The sequence below is a fragment of the Tursiops truncatus genome, chromosome 11 (assembly GCF_011762595.2).
Source record: "Tursiops truncatus isolate mTurTru1 chromosome 11, mTurTru1.mat.Y, whole genome shotgun sequence".
Classification (NCBI taxonomy): domain Eukaryota; kingdom Metazoa; phylum Chordata; class Mammalia; order Artiodactyla; family Delphinidae; genus Tursiops; species Tursiops truncatus.
In genome coordinates this window covers 80249807-80269194 of record NC_047044.1, presented here as the reverse complement: position 1 = coordinate 80269194, position 19388 = coordinate 80249807, and the positions used below count along the sequence as shown (strand labels likewise).

At 38.9% G+C, this 19388-nt stretch overlaps 1 protein-coding gene across 10 annotated transcripts in view; it reads left to right on the top strand.

Annotated features, from left to right (window-relative positions):
• Positions 1-19388, top strand: part of BMAL2 (basic helix-loop-helix ARNT like 2) — a 109138-nt gene that overhangs the window by 76631 nt on the left and 13119 nt on the right. For 7 of the 10 annotated variants that reach the window (XM_033866972.2, XM_073788921.1, XM_033866974.2 and 4 more), the window contains 7 exons: positions 384-490; positions 647-797; positions 2221-2279; positions 4039-4147; positions 7150-7228; positions 8675-8783; positions 10768-11317. In XM_033866972.2, the coding sequence (XP_033722863.1) occupies positions 384-490; positions 647-797; positions 2221-2279; positions 4039-4147; positions 7150-7228; positions 8675-8783; positions 10768-10904 (751 nt within the window). In that variant the 3' untranslated portion in view covers positions 10905-11317. Of the gene's footprint in view, positions 1-383; positions 491-646; positions 798-2220; positions 2280-4038; positions 4148-7149; positions 7229-8674; positions 8784-10767; positions 11318-19388 lie in introns of those variants that run through there. The other 3 variants (XR_012324483.1, XM_073788922.1, XR_012324484.1) reach the window with 3 other exon arrangements.

Below are 19388 nucleotides of genomic sequence, written 5' to 3'. Positions count from 1 at the left end.
TAGAACAGGAAATAAAGTTTAAATGAAATAAGGATATGGATATATCAGTAAATTTGTTCAAGCCAAATTGTAAACTTGAAATATTTCTTAGCCAATGGTGCAGAAACTGGGCATGGTCTATGGCCACAATTTTATTGGTGAATGGTAGGAATAGCATACCCTGGATTGGGTAGGCGGCCTCTGGAGTAGCCTGGTGCCTGGGTGTCCATTCTGCTTTGCAGTTCTAATCTGGGTCTAGGGCAGCCAAGGGAGCCCAGTAAAGCAAATGGGTTACTCATCCCCCCGGTCTACTTCTCTACTATCCTGACCATGTGTGGACCAACAGTATTCTGGAAGGGGATACATCCACCAATTCTGAACTTTATTTTTAATTTTAAAACCAGGGCAACAGCAATTTTAGGATATCTGCCTCAGGAACTTTTGGGAACTTCTTGTTATGAATATTTTCATCAAGATGACCACAGTAATTTGACTGACAAGCACAAAGCAGGTATGCATTGAGTGGGATCGTCTTTTGGTACTTTTTAATTACAACTTCAACTCTTAATTTTTCATTCCTGTGAAATCTGAACCTTGAATTAATCCTTAAGGGATTGATTTATATAGTGGTAGACTGTTATGCTGATTATTTTCTTTTCTTGTTAAGTTCTGCAGAGTAAAGAGAAAATATTTACAGATTCATACAAATTCAGAGCAAAAGATGGCTCTTTCGTAACTTTAAAAAGCCAGTGGTTTAGTTTCACAAATCCTTGGACCAAAGAACTGGAATATATTGTGTCTGTCAACACTTTAGTTTTGTAAGTAATTTTTTATGTTGTTAAGACCTTTATATTGATTTCAAATGAGTATCTTTGCTTCTCTCTTTTCATCTTGCTAAACCATTAAACCTGTTTAATCCTCTGGCTTTATAACTTGAGTATAATGCCATTTGCAGCAACATAGATGGACCTAGAGATTATCCTACTAAGTGGAGTAAATCAGACAGAGAAAGACAAATATCATATGATATCACTTATATGTAGAATCTAGAGAATGATACAAGTGAACTTATTTACACAACAGAAATAGTCTCACATAGAAAACAAACTTATGGTTGCCAAAGAGGAAGGGGGGTATAAATCGAGAATTGGGGATTAACAGATACACAGTATTATATATAAAATAGATAAGCAACAAGGACCTACTATATAGCACAGAGAACTATATTCAATATCTTATAATAACCTATAGTGGAAAAGAAACTGAAAAAGAATATGTGTGTATACATATATGTATATGTATATTAATCACTTTGCTGTACCCCTGAATCATTGTAAATCAACTATACTTCAATTTAAAAAAAAAACCCTGTGTGATCCTCTGGCTTTGGAATTTGAGTATATATTTTGAGTAATTCATTCACTGTTCATTGGCATTAGTTCTCAGAGTTAAGCTAAAAGTTTGCCCTTTCATAAAAAATTCCTTTTGGCTTAGTATAAAATGTGACAGTAAATGCATTTATTCAGGCAGTTGTTTCGTACCCTTCATGGCCTTGCTTTGTCCTTCCAAAAAACGATGTGGATGTGGCTTTAAACTGTTTAAGATGGTAAGAAACTGTTTTGTCCTCCACATCATTTTTGCATGTCCATCTTCTGAGCCTGGGGAGCACATATGCTTGTGCAGGAGTACTTGGCTGAGGGATAAGCACAAATCCAGCCCGTTCACTGCCTTTCAAGCCCTGGTCTATGGCTGTGTCAGCCTGAAGGGAGAGGCAGCTTTTCCTGATTTGCTCAATATGCTAGCATGGCCTTGTTCTTAAGTATTATTTTTCTATGTTTCTCTTTAAAATTGCTATAAGGTTTTATCAAACCAATTCTATTTCCTTATGTACAATATTTAAAAAAAGAGCCCCCCAGTTCTTAGTGCCTCCAGCAGGTACTAATTACCCATCCCAATAATTCTGTTATTCATCCCAATAATTCTTGTCTCCTTATCATTAGAATATGAGCTGAGAGTTTGTATCTTTGGAAGCATGTACATTACAGGGTAATATGACATCTGGCAAAAGCCCTGGTACTTAGCACATCAATACCTCCGTCTCTGGTGGTGACATTAACAATATGTATATAAAACACAAATAGGTCAAAAACTGATAATTCAAATACAGAGAGCTTAATGTAGTTGCTTTAACATTTTCCTTCACCTTAAAAAAAAATCACCTATGGTGTTTCTTAACTCTAGGGGACATAGTGATACTGGAGAAACATCATTACTTCCTTGCAGCTCTCAATCATCAGAAGGTAAGTTAGTTTTAGGTGATGGAGGCTTATTACTAAGACTGTTATTATTAAGTTACCATCATTTTCTGTCTTGGAGAGGGAAAAATTTCAAGGTGAAATCAAAAAGATTTCAGGGGCTTCCCTGGTGGCGCAGTGGTTAAGAGTCTGCCTGCCAATGCAGGGGACGCGGGTTCGCGCCCTGGTCTGGGAAGATCCCACATGCCGCGGAGCAACTGGGCCCATGAGCCACAGCTACTGAGCCTGTGTGTCTGGAGCCTGTGCTCCACAGCAAGAGAGGCCGCGACAGTGAGAGGTTCTTGCACCGCGATGAAGAGTGGCCCCCGCTTGCCACAACTAGAGAAAGCCCTTGCACAGAAATGAAGACCCAACGCAGCCAAAAATAAATAAATAAAATGCTGGCTTAACTCCTAGAGAGTTTCATTAAAAAAAAAGATTTCAGGGCTTCCCTGGTGGCGCAGTGGTTGAGAGTCTGCCTGCCGATGCAGGGGACGCGGGTTCGTGCCCTGGTCCGGGAGGATCCCACATGCCGCAGAGCGGCTGGGCCCGTGAGCCATGGCCGCTGAGCCTGCGCGTCCGTAGCCTGTGCTCCGCAATGGGAGAGGCCACAACGGTGAGAGGCCCGCGTACCGCAAAAAAAAAAAAAAAAGAAAAGATTTCAGTGGGTTGAGTTATCCTCCTCAGAATTCCCACAGTACTTTGGTCACACTTCTGTTATAATCTTACATTGTACTGCAATTATTCATTCACTCAACTGGCTCACTGCTAGACTGTGAGTTCTTCAAGGATAGGAATGGTGTTTTACTCATTATCATGCCCAGCAGCTGGCATAGTTCCTTATACATTAAGGCACTCAAATATCTGTTGGTCAAATTAATGAAAAGCACTAAGGGGGAGTTATCTTAGTTCTTTACCACAGGAATATTTTAATATATTATTTGTATAAAGAAAAATTAAAATATTAGGAAATATTTAAAATAAAGTAGTATTCAGCCATAAAAAAGAATGAAATATTGCAATTTGCAGAAACATGGATAGACAAAGAGATTATTATACAAAGTGAAGTAAGTCACTTCAGAGAAAGGCAAATATTGTGTGGTGTCACTTACATGTGGAATCTGAAAAAGTAATACAAATGAACTTATTTACAAAACAGAAACAGACTCACAGACATAGAAAACAAACTTATGGTTACCAAAGGGGAAACGGGGGAGAGAGGGATAAATTAAGAATATGGGATTAACAGATATACACTACTATATATAAAATAAACAACAGGGATTTCCCATATAGCACAGGGAACTATATTCAATATCTTGTAGTAACCTATAAAGGAAGAGAATCTGGAAAAGAATATATATACATACATATATATAACTGAATCATTTTGTTATACACATGAAACTAACAATGTTATAAATCAACTGTACTTCAATAAAAGAAAAAAAGTGGTATTGCTCTGGCTTTAGTGTGGAGGTTAAAGTGGGAAGGAACTGTATGTACTCAAAGGTTACAGGTCATGATTGAACCCTCAATGACTTTCCACATATTTGATTCACATCACTCTTCATAAGCATCTTAAACCATCATGAGTTATGTTTGTAATGTAAGCATGAATATTTGTAACATTTTAGGATGCAGCTGGTTTATTACTTTTAAAGAGGGAAATAGGAAATATATTTGAATTGAAAGAAAGATATTGACCAAAGTTATATATTTTTTTAAAGCCCTCTATGGAATCTTTCCTTCTGTTATTATTTAGGATCCTCAAGACAGTCTTGCATTAGTGTGCCTGGAATGTATACGGGAACGGTACTTGGTGCTGGGAGTATCGGAACAGATATTGCAAGTGAACTTCTGGACTTACAAAGGTAATGTTTTATTGCTGCAAATACTTCCACAAAATTATCATCATATTTACAAAACCAATATTAAAAAATCAATAGGTTTCCTATATGCAAACAATAACCAGTTCAATAATATAATGGAAGAGAAGATCACCTTTACAGTAGCAACATAGTTTGGAAAGTCCTTTCTAAACATCACACAAAATCCCGAATTTATTAAGAAAAAAATGGATAAATTTAATTATATAAAAACTCAAAAAACATAACTATAACCATTATAATTAGCAAGGTTAAAAGACAAATTATACACAGAAAATGTACTTCATATGATAAAATGTACTCATTATCTTAATACATGAAGAGATTTGTAGTATAAAGAATAAAGTTATTGAACTTTATATTAAACTTTATATAATTTTATATATATTAAACTTTATGTGTAGAATAAAGAGTAAAGTTATTAAAGGAGTCATTTAAATAACTCAATAACAAAAAATTTAGAGAGTGGACATAAATAGAAAATAAAAGTGCAAATGGCCAAGAAACTTTAAAAATTGCTCAACCCCACTCACAGTTAAAATTATGTATATACAAAATTAAACAATAATGACATACCTTTTTTCATTTAGGAGATTGTCAAAGATTTGAAAGTTTGGTGATACTAGTGAGAGTCTGAGGAAACAGTCCTTCTTAAACTGTCCATGGGAATATAAACTAGTGCAAGCTCTTTGAAGCACAATTTGACTACACCCATCAAAAATATAAATGTATATGGTCTCAGACTCAGCATCTCTACCCGAGGATCAAATATTCTTACACAACTGCACAGAGACCCATGAACAAGACTGTTTCTTGCTGCACTGTTTAAGTAGTGATTTAAATATTTAAATCTTTACCATAACCATAACTTATTTTGGTATATCCGTACAATGGCATACTCTGCAACAGTTAAATATTAGGTAGCTCTGTTTATGCTAATATGGCAAGAGCTTTATCTGGTTAATAGAAAAAAGCACAGGAATAGAACAAAAGAATAGCATGTATAATAACTCACTTGTATAAGAAAAAAGAAAGATATGTGTGGATATATGTGAATATGTGTATATACAGGCCCATAATTGCTCATCTAAAACCCTTTAGACCAGATAGGTTTTGAACTCAGAATTTTTCTGGATTTGAGAAAGGCAATGTTTTGGAATTCAATTTTTTTTTTTTTTGGTGGTACACGGGCCTCTCACTGTTGGGGCCTCCCCCTTGCGGAGCACAGGCTCCGGACGCGCAGGCTCAGCGGCCATGGCCCACGGGCCCAGCCGCTCGGCGGCATGTGGGATCCTCCCGGACCGGGGCACGAACCCGTGTCCCCTGCATCGGCAGGCGGACTCCCAACCACTGCGCCACCAGGGAAGCCCCTGGAATTCAATTATTTTTAAGAGATATGTGTAATACCCGCAGAGAACAGTTATATCATGGACAGCACCCCAAAATCAATTAAATCAGTATTTCTGCAGTGAGAAGTATTTACAGATTAAATGGTGAAATGTCTGGGAGGAGAGGGGAAGTATGAGTTCAGGTTAAATACATTTAACAAGATTAGGAAAGAATAATTATTGAAGCTGTTTGGTGGGTATATGAGATTTCATTATATTGTCTGTTTTTATATCTAAGTTTTCCATAATAAAAGCTTAAAATGTATTTCTGGAGTGAATTGTAAATGTGCTAAGTAGGACAAAGTTCGACCAAAACACTACCCTGAGTAGGGTTAGAGTCCAACTTCCTTTGCATGTGGATATTCAGTTTCCTCACAGCATTTACTGAAAAGACTGTCCCTGCCCCAACTGAATGACGTTGGCACCCTTGTTGAAAATCATTTGACTGTATATGCTGGCAGGGATTCGTAGGGAAAGTGGAAATTGAGCCAGAGTTGCTAGCTGGGTGCAGCTGCAGGATACAGTGGGGAGAGCATTTATATATGGCAGCACCTCAGCCAACGTATGGAGGTGAGCGGGAGAAAGCATGGTGGTTTCAGCAAACATCAAGGAGATTCACTGAGAGAAGAGTCAGGTTGCTGAGCAACTGAGTTTTAACTTGATTAAAGGGACTTTTAACTAAGGTGAAGTCAAATAGTGGAGGGACTTAAATAGCAAGTTTCTGCCCAGTGACTAATACGAAGAAAGCCATACTTCAGAAGATTAATCTGGTAGTGATGTGCATGTGGGGGCAGATAGTTTTCATCTTTAAACAAAGGCTAGTTGAGCAGATGGTGATTTTAAACCATGAACCACAGATGGGAAGCCAGCCAAGCTATATACATTACATTGTGAAAAATCTCTAAGACATGTCACTGATCTTTTCGTCTGTGTTTCCTACCTAATTCATTTCATTCTTCTGTTTTAATTTCTCCCTCTATACTTTCTTGTCAGTTGCCTTCTTGGGAATACAAAAGGACGTAAAGTTATGTTTATGCCATTATGTTTCACATAATTGAGCATTTAGTAATATATTATATGACACTGTCAGTTTTACATATTAAGTCTTGAAGAGATTTATGATCAAAGCGTATGATTATGTTTTTGTCTTTATGTGTTCCATTGATTTTGGACCTGGGGATGACCTATTACAGTAAAATATGACGCATTTTCTACTTTAAAAAAAAGGTTGCAGGATGTTAGGAAATCTTTCTTTATTCTTAGTTCTGCTTTTCAGTATCCTGATGAGGAACTGAATGCCTGTCTTGAACCATGTTGTTATTCCATTACTTTGCCACGTGCTGTATTAAGACAGGTAACGTGATTTACTTAAGAGCTTTCACCTCAGAGTTTGTTTCTATTTATGTAGTGTTTTCAGCACTCCATAGTCAAAAATAAGTCTGGCACTGAACGAGTCAGTCTGATTATGAAAACTGTTGTGATATTCAGTCTTATGTTCCTCCCTGTATTTTTATCAGTAGATTATGTATTCAGAGGAGAAAATTTTCTAAAATATATATAAATAGACACATAAAATGTTTTATGTGTCACTTTTTGAAGGTTACAGTCTTCTTCATCCCTTGATGATTCAAGTCCAACAGATTTATTGAAAGATACTCACACTATAAACTGCAGGAATGTAAGTACCATTGTAAGTGATAATATTTTTGAAATAAATGAACAATAACATTGCTCCTTGTTGATTATTTCCTTTGAGAAAAGAGGCCATCCTGTAAAGAATGAACCCTTTCTACTTAGCTCAGAGTTTTTAAGAGGCAATGTAGAATAGTGGTTAAGAGTGAAGTCGCTTGGGACCATACTATCTGGGTCCAAGTTGTGATTCAGACACTTACTTCTGGGTAACCTCCTGCATGTTATTTAAACTCTGCACTTCAACTTCCTCATTTGTAAAAAAGGGATTAATAATAGCACCAGTCTCTTGGAGTGGTGTGTGAATTAAATGATTTAATACACAAAGAAACAAAAACTTCACAGTGCCTGGGACACAATGTGTGCTCAATAAATGGTAGCTATTATTGTTATTTTAATAGATTCGATTCCGTGGATTAAATATACTCCTTAGGGTCTGGAAAGATGTTTAAATAATATAAGCTACAAATTAAGTACTACCTACTATTTAATTCAATTGAACAAATACTAGCTATTTGAAATGCATTGTTGCATATACAAAAATGACTGAACATAGTGCTGAAAATGTGGAAGACCCATATACAGTTCTGATGTACCCCAGACAACAGAAAGCTCTAAAGTAGGTATATAAACTAAGTGGTGTAAGAATGTAGGAGAAAAGAGAAATTAAATCTGACCAGGGACAAAAGGGAACTTGAAAACATCTTTTTATATTAATATAGGCTTTTGATCTAGTATTTGCCAGTTTTACTCATACATTTAGCAAATGTTTATTGGGTACCCATTTTGTGCCAGACAATATGCCAGAAACAGGGATTTAAGTCCTTGTAACACACAAGAATGTCCAAGTAGTGTACGTTATATAGGCATTCTATGGCAAAGTTCATCAACTGAATAAGACAACATAGGTAAAAGATTTCTTCTTATGGTGAGCTACATGAACATTAGATTGTTTGTCCTGTGACTATTTAACAGTATGATAACATTTTGGTAAAAGTCTCTGGTTTACTCCATTCCCTACTCCAAAGCAGTATTTCCCATTGTAGTTTCATATGAGATACTGTTTTATCATCATTTTAAAAAAACTGAAATAGCTTTTCATTTTTAATTGAAAACTTTTCCTTATGTATGTAATTCAGTTATGGTTATGAATAATGCGGGGGCTTTGAAGTCAGGTAGACTTGGGTTAGAATCATGGCTCCAGCACTTTGGGCAAGATATTAGACTCCTTAGGCCTCAGATGCCTGACCTCATGACATGTGTAACATGAAACGAGATGATGCTTGTGGAGTACTTAGCACAGAATACGAAGTGTGAGCTGCCATGTTGTTGATGGCAGTGGTGGCATTGCCAGAGTGCCCGCATCTGAAAACTGCTAAGAGGTCTTTATTTCATTCAAATAGGAAACTTTCTGTTTGTTATTCTTTCTTTACAGATGTCAAATAAGGAGCTGACTACACTAAGTCCTTCTGAAATAGGGGAGCTACAGGCTACAAAGCAAAACCAAAGCGCTGTTGCTCCCCATAGGCACGAACCACTCCTTGGTAAGTTTTCTTTGGCAACTGCCTGCCATTTTGGTTTGCCAAAAACTCTTTCTTAATCACTATATTTTCAGGCTTAGGAAATTTCTAGAGATGCAAACAACTTTAAGATTTTTCCCAAAACTACAGTGAGGTATCACCTCACACCGGTCAGAATGGTCATCATCAAAAAGTCTACAAATAATAAATGCAGGAGAGGGTGTGGAGAAGAGGGAACCCTCCTACACTGTTGGTGGGAATGTAAATTGGTGCAGCCACTATGGCAAACAGTACGGAGGTTCCTTAAAAAACTAAAAATAGAGCTACCATATGATCCAGCATTCCCACTCCTGGACATATATTTGGAGAAAACTAATTCAGAAAGATACTTGCACCCCAATGTGTATAGCAGCACTGTTTACAATAGCCAAGACGTGGAAGCAACCTAAGTGTCCACTGACAGTTGAATGGATAAAGAAGATGTGGTTTATATACACAGTGGAATATTACTCACCCATAAAAAATAATGAAATAATGCCGTCTGCAGCAACATGGATGGACCTAGAGATTATCATACTGAGTAAAGTAAGTCAGACAGAGAAAGACAAATATCATATGATAGCACTTATATGTGGAATCTAAAAAAATGAACTTATTTACAAAACAGAGATAGACTCACAGACATGGAAAACAAACGTATGGTTACCAAAGGGGAAAAGGCGAGGAGGGATAAATTAGGAGTTTGGGATTAGCAGATACAAACTACTATATATATAATAGATAAACAACAAGGTTCTACTGTATAGCACAGGGAACTATATTCAATATATTGTAATAAACTATAATGGAAAAGAATCTGAAAAAGAATACATATATATTTTATATAAAATGATTCAGTTTTATACATATAAAACATATATGTATAAAACTAAATCACTTTGCTGTATACCAGAAACTAACACATTATAATATATTTTTTATACTTCAATAAAAATAACTAAGAGTTTTTCATTCAAAATCATAAATACAGTAATCATGCTGTTAATTTTTAAGTGTATGCTACTTAATGGACCTGTCATTGAAAATTTGATTATCCACTGAATCAGTTATGGGTATTATTAAAACACACAATTTCAGTAAAACTAAAGCTATTGTATTTAGGGGGAAATGTCCATTCTTAAGAAAAAGAATTTTTAAAGATACCAATCATAAAATGTTTAAGATGTAATTATTCATTTTAACTATGTTTATGCAAAGTCCAAATGAAGAAAATTGAAATGACACAATTTTATACCCCCCCATAACTGACTCTGATCTCCTGAAAATATATGTTAAAGAGAATCAAAGGACTTGAAGGAACCTGGACGTCAGCTTCACAGAGAGCCACATATTAATCATCGCAATTCTATTGTGCTTTGAAAGATACCTAGAAAACTTCGATTAATCTGTAGCTGTGTTTTAACCCTGAATTTCTAGAACCTCTTCCTTATCTCTGATTTAAATCTCATTTCCATGGTTCCTCCTTATTTCCTTTTTCAATCAAAAATCTGGGGACCGCCCCCACTTTTATAAGAGTCTTTCAAATTTGGAAGAAGATGCTTTTGTCTCAGCCTTCTCATTTTGGGATTAAACAAGCAGAGTATTTTCACAGGCAGATTAAAGTTAAATTTCTCCTTCAAGGCTCTATATACACACATGAATAAACCCCAACCCCTAGCTTCCAACTGTCTGGGAGTCTGTACCTCTTAGTTTTTACTTTCTATTAGAAAGCTCATAGACTAGCTCACTTACATGCATCCAATGAGTGAAGCTCAATTTATCTGACAGCAGATTGTTATAAAAATAGGCGACCCATTTAAAAATGTATCAGGCTTCTGCAATTTAAGACGTATACTTTGCCTTCAGTAATACATTGTATGGTATCCTAGCCTTGCTTTGCCATTTTTGATGATAACTCATTTTTTAACCTCCAAGTGTACTTACATAAGCCTGTATTTTAATTCAATAGGAGAAGGTGCCCAGCTGGATTTTGATGCCCTCTGTGACAATGACGACACAGCCGTGGCTGCCTTCATGAATTACTTAGAAGCAGAGGGGGGGCTGGGAGACCCTGGGGACTTCAGTGACATCCACTGGGCACTCTAGCATTTGATTTTTAACTCAACATGAGAAATATTTTGAAGCATTTCGCTTACAAAAAACTATATATTCTTCTGTACTGTACTGATAACTGTTTTTATCTTTTATTCCTATTAATGGTTGACCAGTTTTTATAGATTTGCTCCTGACTTTCACAGGGGTACAGGGAAATGTGATGTTTCCCTTCAAATTCTCAAAATTTTCTATAGACCACTTTACTCACTGACATAGCTTAAAACCCACTAGTTGCTATATTTTTGCTAAAGTCTTTCTAACCAAGAATACCACATGTATCTTGTTTGGGTTTTGTTTTTATTTTTTGATGCACTTGTTTTGGGGAATTTAATGTGTTGACATCTTCCTTGTGTCTGAGATTCATTTATAATTGATTTATAATAGAAGATTTGTGTAATTTGGAACATTTCCATTCCTTGTGTATTTCCTTAATTGAGGATAGGGCTTATCCATTTTAAGAAAACGATGAGTACTTGAACATTTAAAGGGACAGTGCAGGGCTTCCCCGATGGCGCAGTGGTTGAGAGTCCGCCTGCCGATGCAGGGGACACGGGTTCGTGCCCCGGTCCGGGAGGATCCCACATGCCGCGGAGCAGCTGGGCCCGTGAGCCATGGCCACTGAGCCTGCGCGTCCGGAGCCTGTGCTCCGCAATGGGAGAGGCCACAACAGTGAGAGGCCCGCGTATCGCAAAAAAAAAAATAAAGGGACAGTGCAATTTGTAGTGGTACTCACAGTGAATACTGTATTCAGTCTTTGTAGACTTGGGCAAGCACAGAGCCACGATAGTTACGCTCAGTTGAGCACTTTGAGATGGATTTTAAGTGAGATGATTTCTTATTTAAAACTCAGAAAAGAAAAAAAAAGCTGAGAGAGTTTCAGCTTTGCTTACAGAAAAGGAAAGATCTTGGGCCCTACAGCTTGGTGGTGGTTAACCATTTCCTATAAGATTTAGTCTTAATATAACCACTCAAGATTCTTATTACAGATAGAACAGGGTTTTGATGCTGAAAACGCTTTTAGCAACCTTTAGGATTAGTCTTAGAGGAAGAAACAGGCCCAGGCAGAGTCAACGCCTTGTGTAATGTCACAATTAAGTTCATACGTCTTTTAATGTTTAATGTATATAAACCAGTTTCTTTATACACATTTGAGAAAGCAGTAGTCTCACTGGTTAAATGATTAGTTAACTGACCTAGGAACAGTTGTTGGCTTTTTAAATTATTAGGCAATTACAGTTACTATTGCCTGTAACCAAAGGTAGTTATATAAGTGTGTTTTTAAAACCATGAGGCAACGAGAAAGAATTTAAAAACCAATTTTCTAGCTATAATTAAAAATCGAGAGCATTTTTTAAACCAGTAATTAATTCAGAGGTAGCTCAAATTGAGGGCAAGAATTAAGGATATTTAAAATACTGTATGTAGGGACTTCCCCGGCAGTCCAGTGGTTAGGACTCCACGCTTCCACTGCAGGGGACATGGGTTTGATCCCTGGTCGGGGAACTAAGATCCCGCAAGCAGTGCAGCGCAGCCAAAAAAAAACCCCCAAAAAACCAAAAATAAAATACTGTATGTGTAGCTACCTTTTTGAAGATCATGCTTCCGTAATACCTATGGTTTTAATAGCTCTTTCTAGTTTATTACGTGTGTTCCCATATATTCTCTTTTGTGCCCCACAGGGAAAGTAATGATAGTCTAGGAAACTAACTGGGAAACTCTGAGGCTCAGATATGGGGATCAAATCCAGTTTTCCTTTTCTCTGTGGTGCTGTACATCTCCAGCAGATTTCCCTCAGAGCCCCACGAAAACAAAGCATTCTTTTGACCTCACATATTTCCGTAGGCTGTAAGTAATAGATTAGAACTTTCAGACACGTTAATGGCAAACATAGCAACAGGCAACAACCAAAATCAAATGTTCCTTCACGTTTGACATTTGCAGTGGCCGTGTGGGCAAAGATGTATTGGCCTATTGTCTTGAGCCGATGCAATGTTCCAGTAACGTCAGAGGGTCAGCACCGTTCCTGGTTCTGGCATTTGAGGACTTGGGAGACATCTAGGTTTAGAATAAGCCAAAAAAAAAACCCTCACAAGATGGGGGATATATTGGTTTGTAGTGGCCTAAGCATGACAGTTAAGTCTGAAGAAGCATGAAGGATCACATCTGTTCTCTAAGCCCAGAGAGGCCTGCCTACAAATGTAACATTTTAGGGATCTGGACCATTGCAGGTCGGGCTAGACCTCCAGAGTCAGCCTAAGCTAGTGGTAGCAGGATAGGTCATTGTGGCTGCATGACCTCCAAAGCAGGTGGGGCAAAACTTCATGATGCAGGGATCTGAGAGGCAGACTTTCTAGAGGCTGGCCATGGCTGCTTGCACAGTAACAATTCTGTCTTTGCAAGAGGAGAGGTTATCCCATAGCCTTATGGATGGAAAGCCAGTTGAAGGCTTTGATCCTTTAGTAGCCCACCCTGATATTTATCTTTTGCCCTGGACCCAGGATCCAGTCCACGCATTGTATGATGCTGTAGCTCTAAGTTCAGTGCTTGCTTCAAAATGCCTTCTGTTTATATTTGATTGCTACTGGGAGTGACGTATTTTTATGCTTTATACTATATTACTTTTTTCTCCTACCAATTAAGTTCTTACGTTTTGGTGAAAAATATAAGTTGAATGAAAACATCCTATAAAGAATACTCTTTTTTTTTTTGCGGTACACGGGCCTCTCACTGTTGTGGCCTCTCCCGTTGCGGAGCACAGGCTCTGGACGTGCAGGCTCAGCGGGCCCAGCCGCTCCGCGGCATGTGGGATCTTCCCGGACCGGGGCACGAACCCGTGTCCCCTGCATCGGCAGGTGGACTCTCAACCACTGTGCCACCAGGGGAGCCCTATTTTTTTTTTTTTTTTTAATTCTGAGAATTACCTTCAATGATGTAGTGGAGTGAGAGGCATGCCTGGAATCAGGAGAGCCCACTCAACCTAAATTTATCTGTGTGACCTCAAGCAAGTCATTTAAACTCTCTGTACCTCTGTTTCCTTTTTTGTAAAAAGAGGTTTGATCTCTCCATTTACTTCCAGTTCTAATTCTGTGATTCTGACCCGCAGGACTCGAGCATTAGCCTGTTGCTGTCCGGTATGATAGCCGCTGGCCACATGTGGCTACTGAGTACTTGAAACATGGCTAATACATATTCAGATGTGCTATGAATGTAAAGTGCGTACCAGATTTCAAAGGCTTAGTATGAAAAAAGGGAATATAAAATATCACATTAACAGTTTTATATTGATTACAGTTCAGATATTTTGGGTATACCAAATTAAACATTAAAGTTAATTTTATTTTCTTACCGTCCTAATGTGGCTACTAGAACGTTTTAGATTACACATGTGGCACACATTATATTTCCATTCTATGGCCCTGCTCTAGAACATTTTATTAAGTGGATGTTATTTAAGCAGACCAAAGGTTATAAGTATGATATTTACCTCTAAATGCTATGGTTTAAAGGACATTTATTGATCCTCGGTTCAGTGCAAATAACTGTGAACCTCTATCGATGTATCAAATTTAAAACTTTTTTGAAATGAGTAACCTTGAAAATGTTAGACATTTTATTAGCCTGAAATCAAACAAAACTTGAGGTATATGTTGACACCCTATGGTAGTCACTAAATTGGGAAATCCATTGATAAGCACAAAGACAAACAAGGAGATACAGAATAGACTTTTGGTAAATAAATGGGATTAAAGGAAAGTATCTAATTACAGTGTCATAATGGGAAAAGGCTTATATTCATTGGTCCTCATAATCTTTGACAAATCTCCATAGAGTCTAGGACATAGGTATATAAAATAACAACTCTCTAGGTATCAGACCATGTTTAGTGGGTCCAGTTTCAGATCCTGCTGTAAAGAGGAATCCACCACTCAGGTAGGTCATTGTTGAGCTCTGGAATTAGAGATTCAGATTTGCCAAGCATAGTATTGTGGGCATAGCAGCCCTGACGTCTACAATGATCAGAAGCCATAAAGAAAACCTGCTGCGTGGCCACTAGGTGTCACTTTCCCATTCCTATAGGGCTTTGTTTTCATTAGATTAATTTTTCCAAGTTCCATGGGGCCTAGGACAGGCATTTATGACTTCTGTGTCTAGAATAAGTCTGCCCCTGTTTTATAAGAAATGCTTTTTAAGAGAAGTCTGGGAAGATCCCTTCCACATAAAATAAGAATTTTGGTTTAGAGACCTCTCCAGATGTGGCTCCAGTAAAAGCGGACTTTGGAAGGAAAACCCGTCCAACCTAGAATATGCTTTCTGAACTCATTGCGGAGTGTTGAGTGTGTGTGTCACTGCTCTTAGTGTTGAGTTTAGGTTTGTCTTTTATACAATTTTTAAGCTCTTTTCCATTTCACTTGCTCTTATCTGTATGTTGGTATTTTTTAAATTTTGTGGTAAATAATGAAGAGTGAAATTAAACTATATTTTATAATAATTACTAGTTTGAAGTTTTCATTTAACATTTTAAACTTCCTCCAAAAAGTGTGTCCTTAACTATTTTATAAAGTGGAAACATAGAATGGGTAGAAGATCCAGTGTTCTAAGACCACTGGGATGGGAGGTATATGTTACTTTATACATTTTGGGGTGTGTTCATCAGGGTGTACTAACTGCTGTCACAACTCTAAAGTGTCAGTGGCTTAATCCATTAAAGGTTTCCTTCTGCTCATATCACATCTGATGTCGTTAGCACTGTCTCCCTGACTTGACTCCTCCCCCTTCCCTGCCTCTCTCTCTTTCCAACTCTCAGCTTTGCTTTCCTGTAAGCGGGTGTTATCCTCTAGTGGACCTTGTTCTCCATACTAATGCTCAGAAGCTCCAAGCACAAATTATACCTGACAATTACAATGGAAAGAGAGCTTCTCTATATCCTAGTAATTCACACAAAAATGTCCATTGATTAAGCCTCTGGTTCAGCTTGGTTCACATGGACTTTTCTGGGATCAACAGGCTGAAATATACAGATGGCAAGGCTTTGGTTCCATGACTAAATCTGGGTTTAAAGGCATCCTTGAAAGGGAAATCAGGTCAAAAATAGCCAACTGCCTGACAGCCTAGGGCCAGAGGAAGGAATGAGGATGTAGGCAGAAGAGACAATGGAAAGCTTGTAACTCTTGAGAGCTGATGATTTCCTAGAATTGTGTGTTTAGGTTATGTGAGCCTCAAGTCTTTCATAGTTTGTTTTTGATTGCTGTTTTTTGGTGTTTGTTTTTTTTTTTTTTTTTTTTTGGAGCGTGGGTCATGGCAAGGAATAGCAAGTTACATCACATGTTTTTAAGCCTTGGCTACCTCTTTTGTTTGATACCCAGCCACTAGTCACTTTGGAGGGCTCTGTCCATTGCCTAAGGTGTGTGTTGAGAGAGACAATAAAGGGTTGTTAAATCCTTGTCTCCCTATGTGTTTCTGGCATTGAATTTACACTTTCTTAGGCAGTCCTAGCACTAGGCTGACTGTTAGGCAGTATTTCCCACATTTACTCTTATCCAGGAAGAAATCTGTTGCATGTTACCTTGGGGGTAAAGACATCAAAATAATTTTTGCGATAAAATATTTGTTAAAAAATACTAAAATTAAAAGCCTAGATTATGTAAACTTGTAACTTAAGTGAGCTCTTGGAAATCTCATTTAATACTTGGTTGAATATGGAGTAACCCAAAAGGCTTCCCGTCTATCAGAACCAACATCTAGACCAATAGCAAACAATTACCTGATTGTTCAGTTATTTGTGGGAATCCATAGTATTCTGTTTCATTTAACAAAGATCAAGAAAGACATAGTTATAGGGCCTGAAATGGTTTTTTTGGGGGGGATGGATACATATCAGATTATATGTAAGATAATCAAATTCGTAATATTTACAATAGAAAGGATACTATTCTATTTCTTTGTAATAACGGTAGCAGCATATTTTGTTTTTAATTGGTTTTCTGATTATAAAGGAACTTTATATTCATTATCGAAAATTCAGAAATACAGAAAAGTGGGATCCAATCAAGATGGGGAGTAGAACGACGTGGAACTCACCTCCTCCCACAGATATATCAGAAATACATCTATATATGGAACAATTCTCCAGAATACTTACTGAACGCTAGCAGAAGATCTCAGACACCTGAAAGGACAAGAAAGATCTGCACATAACTGGGTAGGACGAGAGGAAAAAAAAAATTGAAGCAGAAGAGGACCTGTGCCCCTGGGAGGGAGGAAAGGTTCCCACACCCTGGGAAGTCCCAGGGACATCAGCCAGGACAGAAGGGAGCTTTAGAGGCTCCATGGAGAGCACAACAAGTGGTTTGTGGCAGGCAGAGCAGAGACCTGCACAGATGGTCCGTGCCACAGCTCTGCGTGCCCCAGCCCAAGACGCATGTCTGCTGGTACAGGCTGGGGCTGGGTGCTGAAACTCGGGTTTCAGAGGACAGATCCAGGGAGAAGACTGGGGTTGGCTGCATGGAGACAGCCTGAGTGGGGCTGGAGCGTGGTGCAGCTGCAAACAGGGGTGTACACGGAAGAAGCCCAGGCCTGCCATTAAAGCAAAGTGCCATTGATAAGTGGCGCATAAAGGGAGGGGTGGGCCCGCCTTAGCAGCCTCTTTCTCTGCCCCCCATCCACTACCTCAGTGGGCTCCAGGAGCAGGTACCAGCAGGTTGCCCACATGCAGAGGTGGGGATGAAATCATAGCTGAGCCCCAGGGGCCGTGTGAGTTAAGAAGCAGGGCTGAGGGCTTCCCTGGTGGCGCAGTGGTTGAGAGTCCTCCTTCCGATGCAGGGGACACGGGTTCGTGCCCTGGTCCGGGAAGATCCCACATGCCGCGGAGCAGCTGGGCCCGTGAGCCATGGCCGCTGAGCCTGCGCGTCCAGAGCCTGTGCTCCGCAACGGGAGAGGCCACAACAGTGAGAGGCCCGCGTACCAAAAAAAAACAAAAAAGCAGGGCTGAAATATCTCCCTGTGGCTGTATGAACCATGAATTTAAACCTCTGCCACCAGCTTTGTAAACTCAGTGCCTGCAGGACATCTGAGCAGACAACAGGGGCTCCTGTGGCTGGGATGGGTCTGGCTTTATCAACCATGAGCTTTGTGGGCACATACAGGTGGGGGCTGGGTGAGGTGAGGGTCTGAGCTGCCTCATTAGCTCCCACAACGGGTTCAGATACCTGATTACTGCAGTCCGGGACCTGACGTAATGGATCTGTGCTGGTGGCCTTGTGAAAACAATGCCTGAGGGACACTAGGGTCAATTGCCAGCATTCCCACGGTTGAGGCAGGGCCAAGGGCGATGCCAACAACAGTGTACTTTGTGAGCCCACACAACAGGTGAAAAGTGACACAACAGAGCGCACTCACTGGTGGACAGCTGTGACGGAGGAATATGATCCCACCTACCTCACACCGCAGCTCAGAAATGCAGCTCAAAAACGGATCTGGCAGCTTCTACTCCAACAACTAGGGAGCAGACCCTGCCCCTGACAGTGCTGTGACAACCACAGAGCAAAGAGGAGGACCCGCTCAACATCCAGGGCAGGCTCTGGTCACCACAACATCAGTCACACCCCCTATCAAGGGGATAATGGCTAGGACACACTGAGGAAAGAGGTGGCAGGCATTCATACTAAAAACAGCCCTTGCACTAAAAATATTAAACCCACGCAGGCTACACAGGGACACCCACATAGAAATAGCCCTCCAAGACCACAGTAGATAATCGTTTCTCCTAAACTCACAGAGTAAGAGAAATATAAGTGAAATGAGGAAGCAAAGGAACCGCTCCCAGTTAAAAGATCAAAAGAACTCCCCTGGAAGAACAAACAATGAAACAGACCTCTTCCGTCTGACAGATACCAAGTTCAAAAATGAGAGAATGAAAATACTGAAGGAACTAAGAAAGGCTACTGATAGAAATGCAGATTACTATAAAAAGGAACTAGAAACTATAAGAGGATCCAAGAAAAATTAGAAAACTAATTTGCTAAGATAAAAGCTGAGCTAAAGGCAATGAATAGCAGATTGAACAATGCAGAGCAAATAAGTGATCTGGAAGATAGAATAATAGAAATCACCCAACCAGAACAGCAGACAGAAAGCCAAATGAACAGAAAAATGAAAGCAATGTAAGAGACCTATGGGATAATATAAAGTGTGCCAATCTGTGCATAATAGGAATTCCAGGAGAAGAAAGAGAAAAGGGGACCAAAAATGTATTTGAAGAAATTATGACTGAAAACTTCCCAGACCTAAAAAGGAAAACAGATATCCAGGTACAGGAAGCACAGAAGATCCCAAGCAAGATGAACCCAAACAGACCTATACCAAGACATATTATAATAAAAACAGCAAAAGTTAAAGATAGGATTCTAGAGGCAGCAAGAGAAAAACAAAGAATTACAAGGGAACCCCCATAAGGCTATCAGCTGATTTCTCTACAGA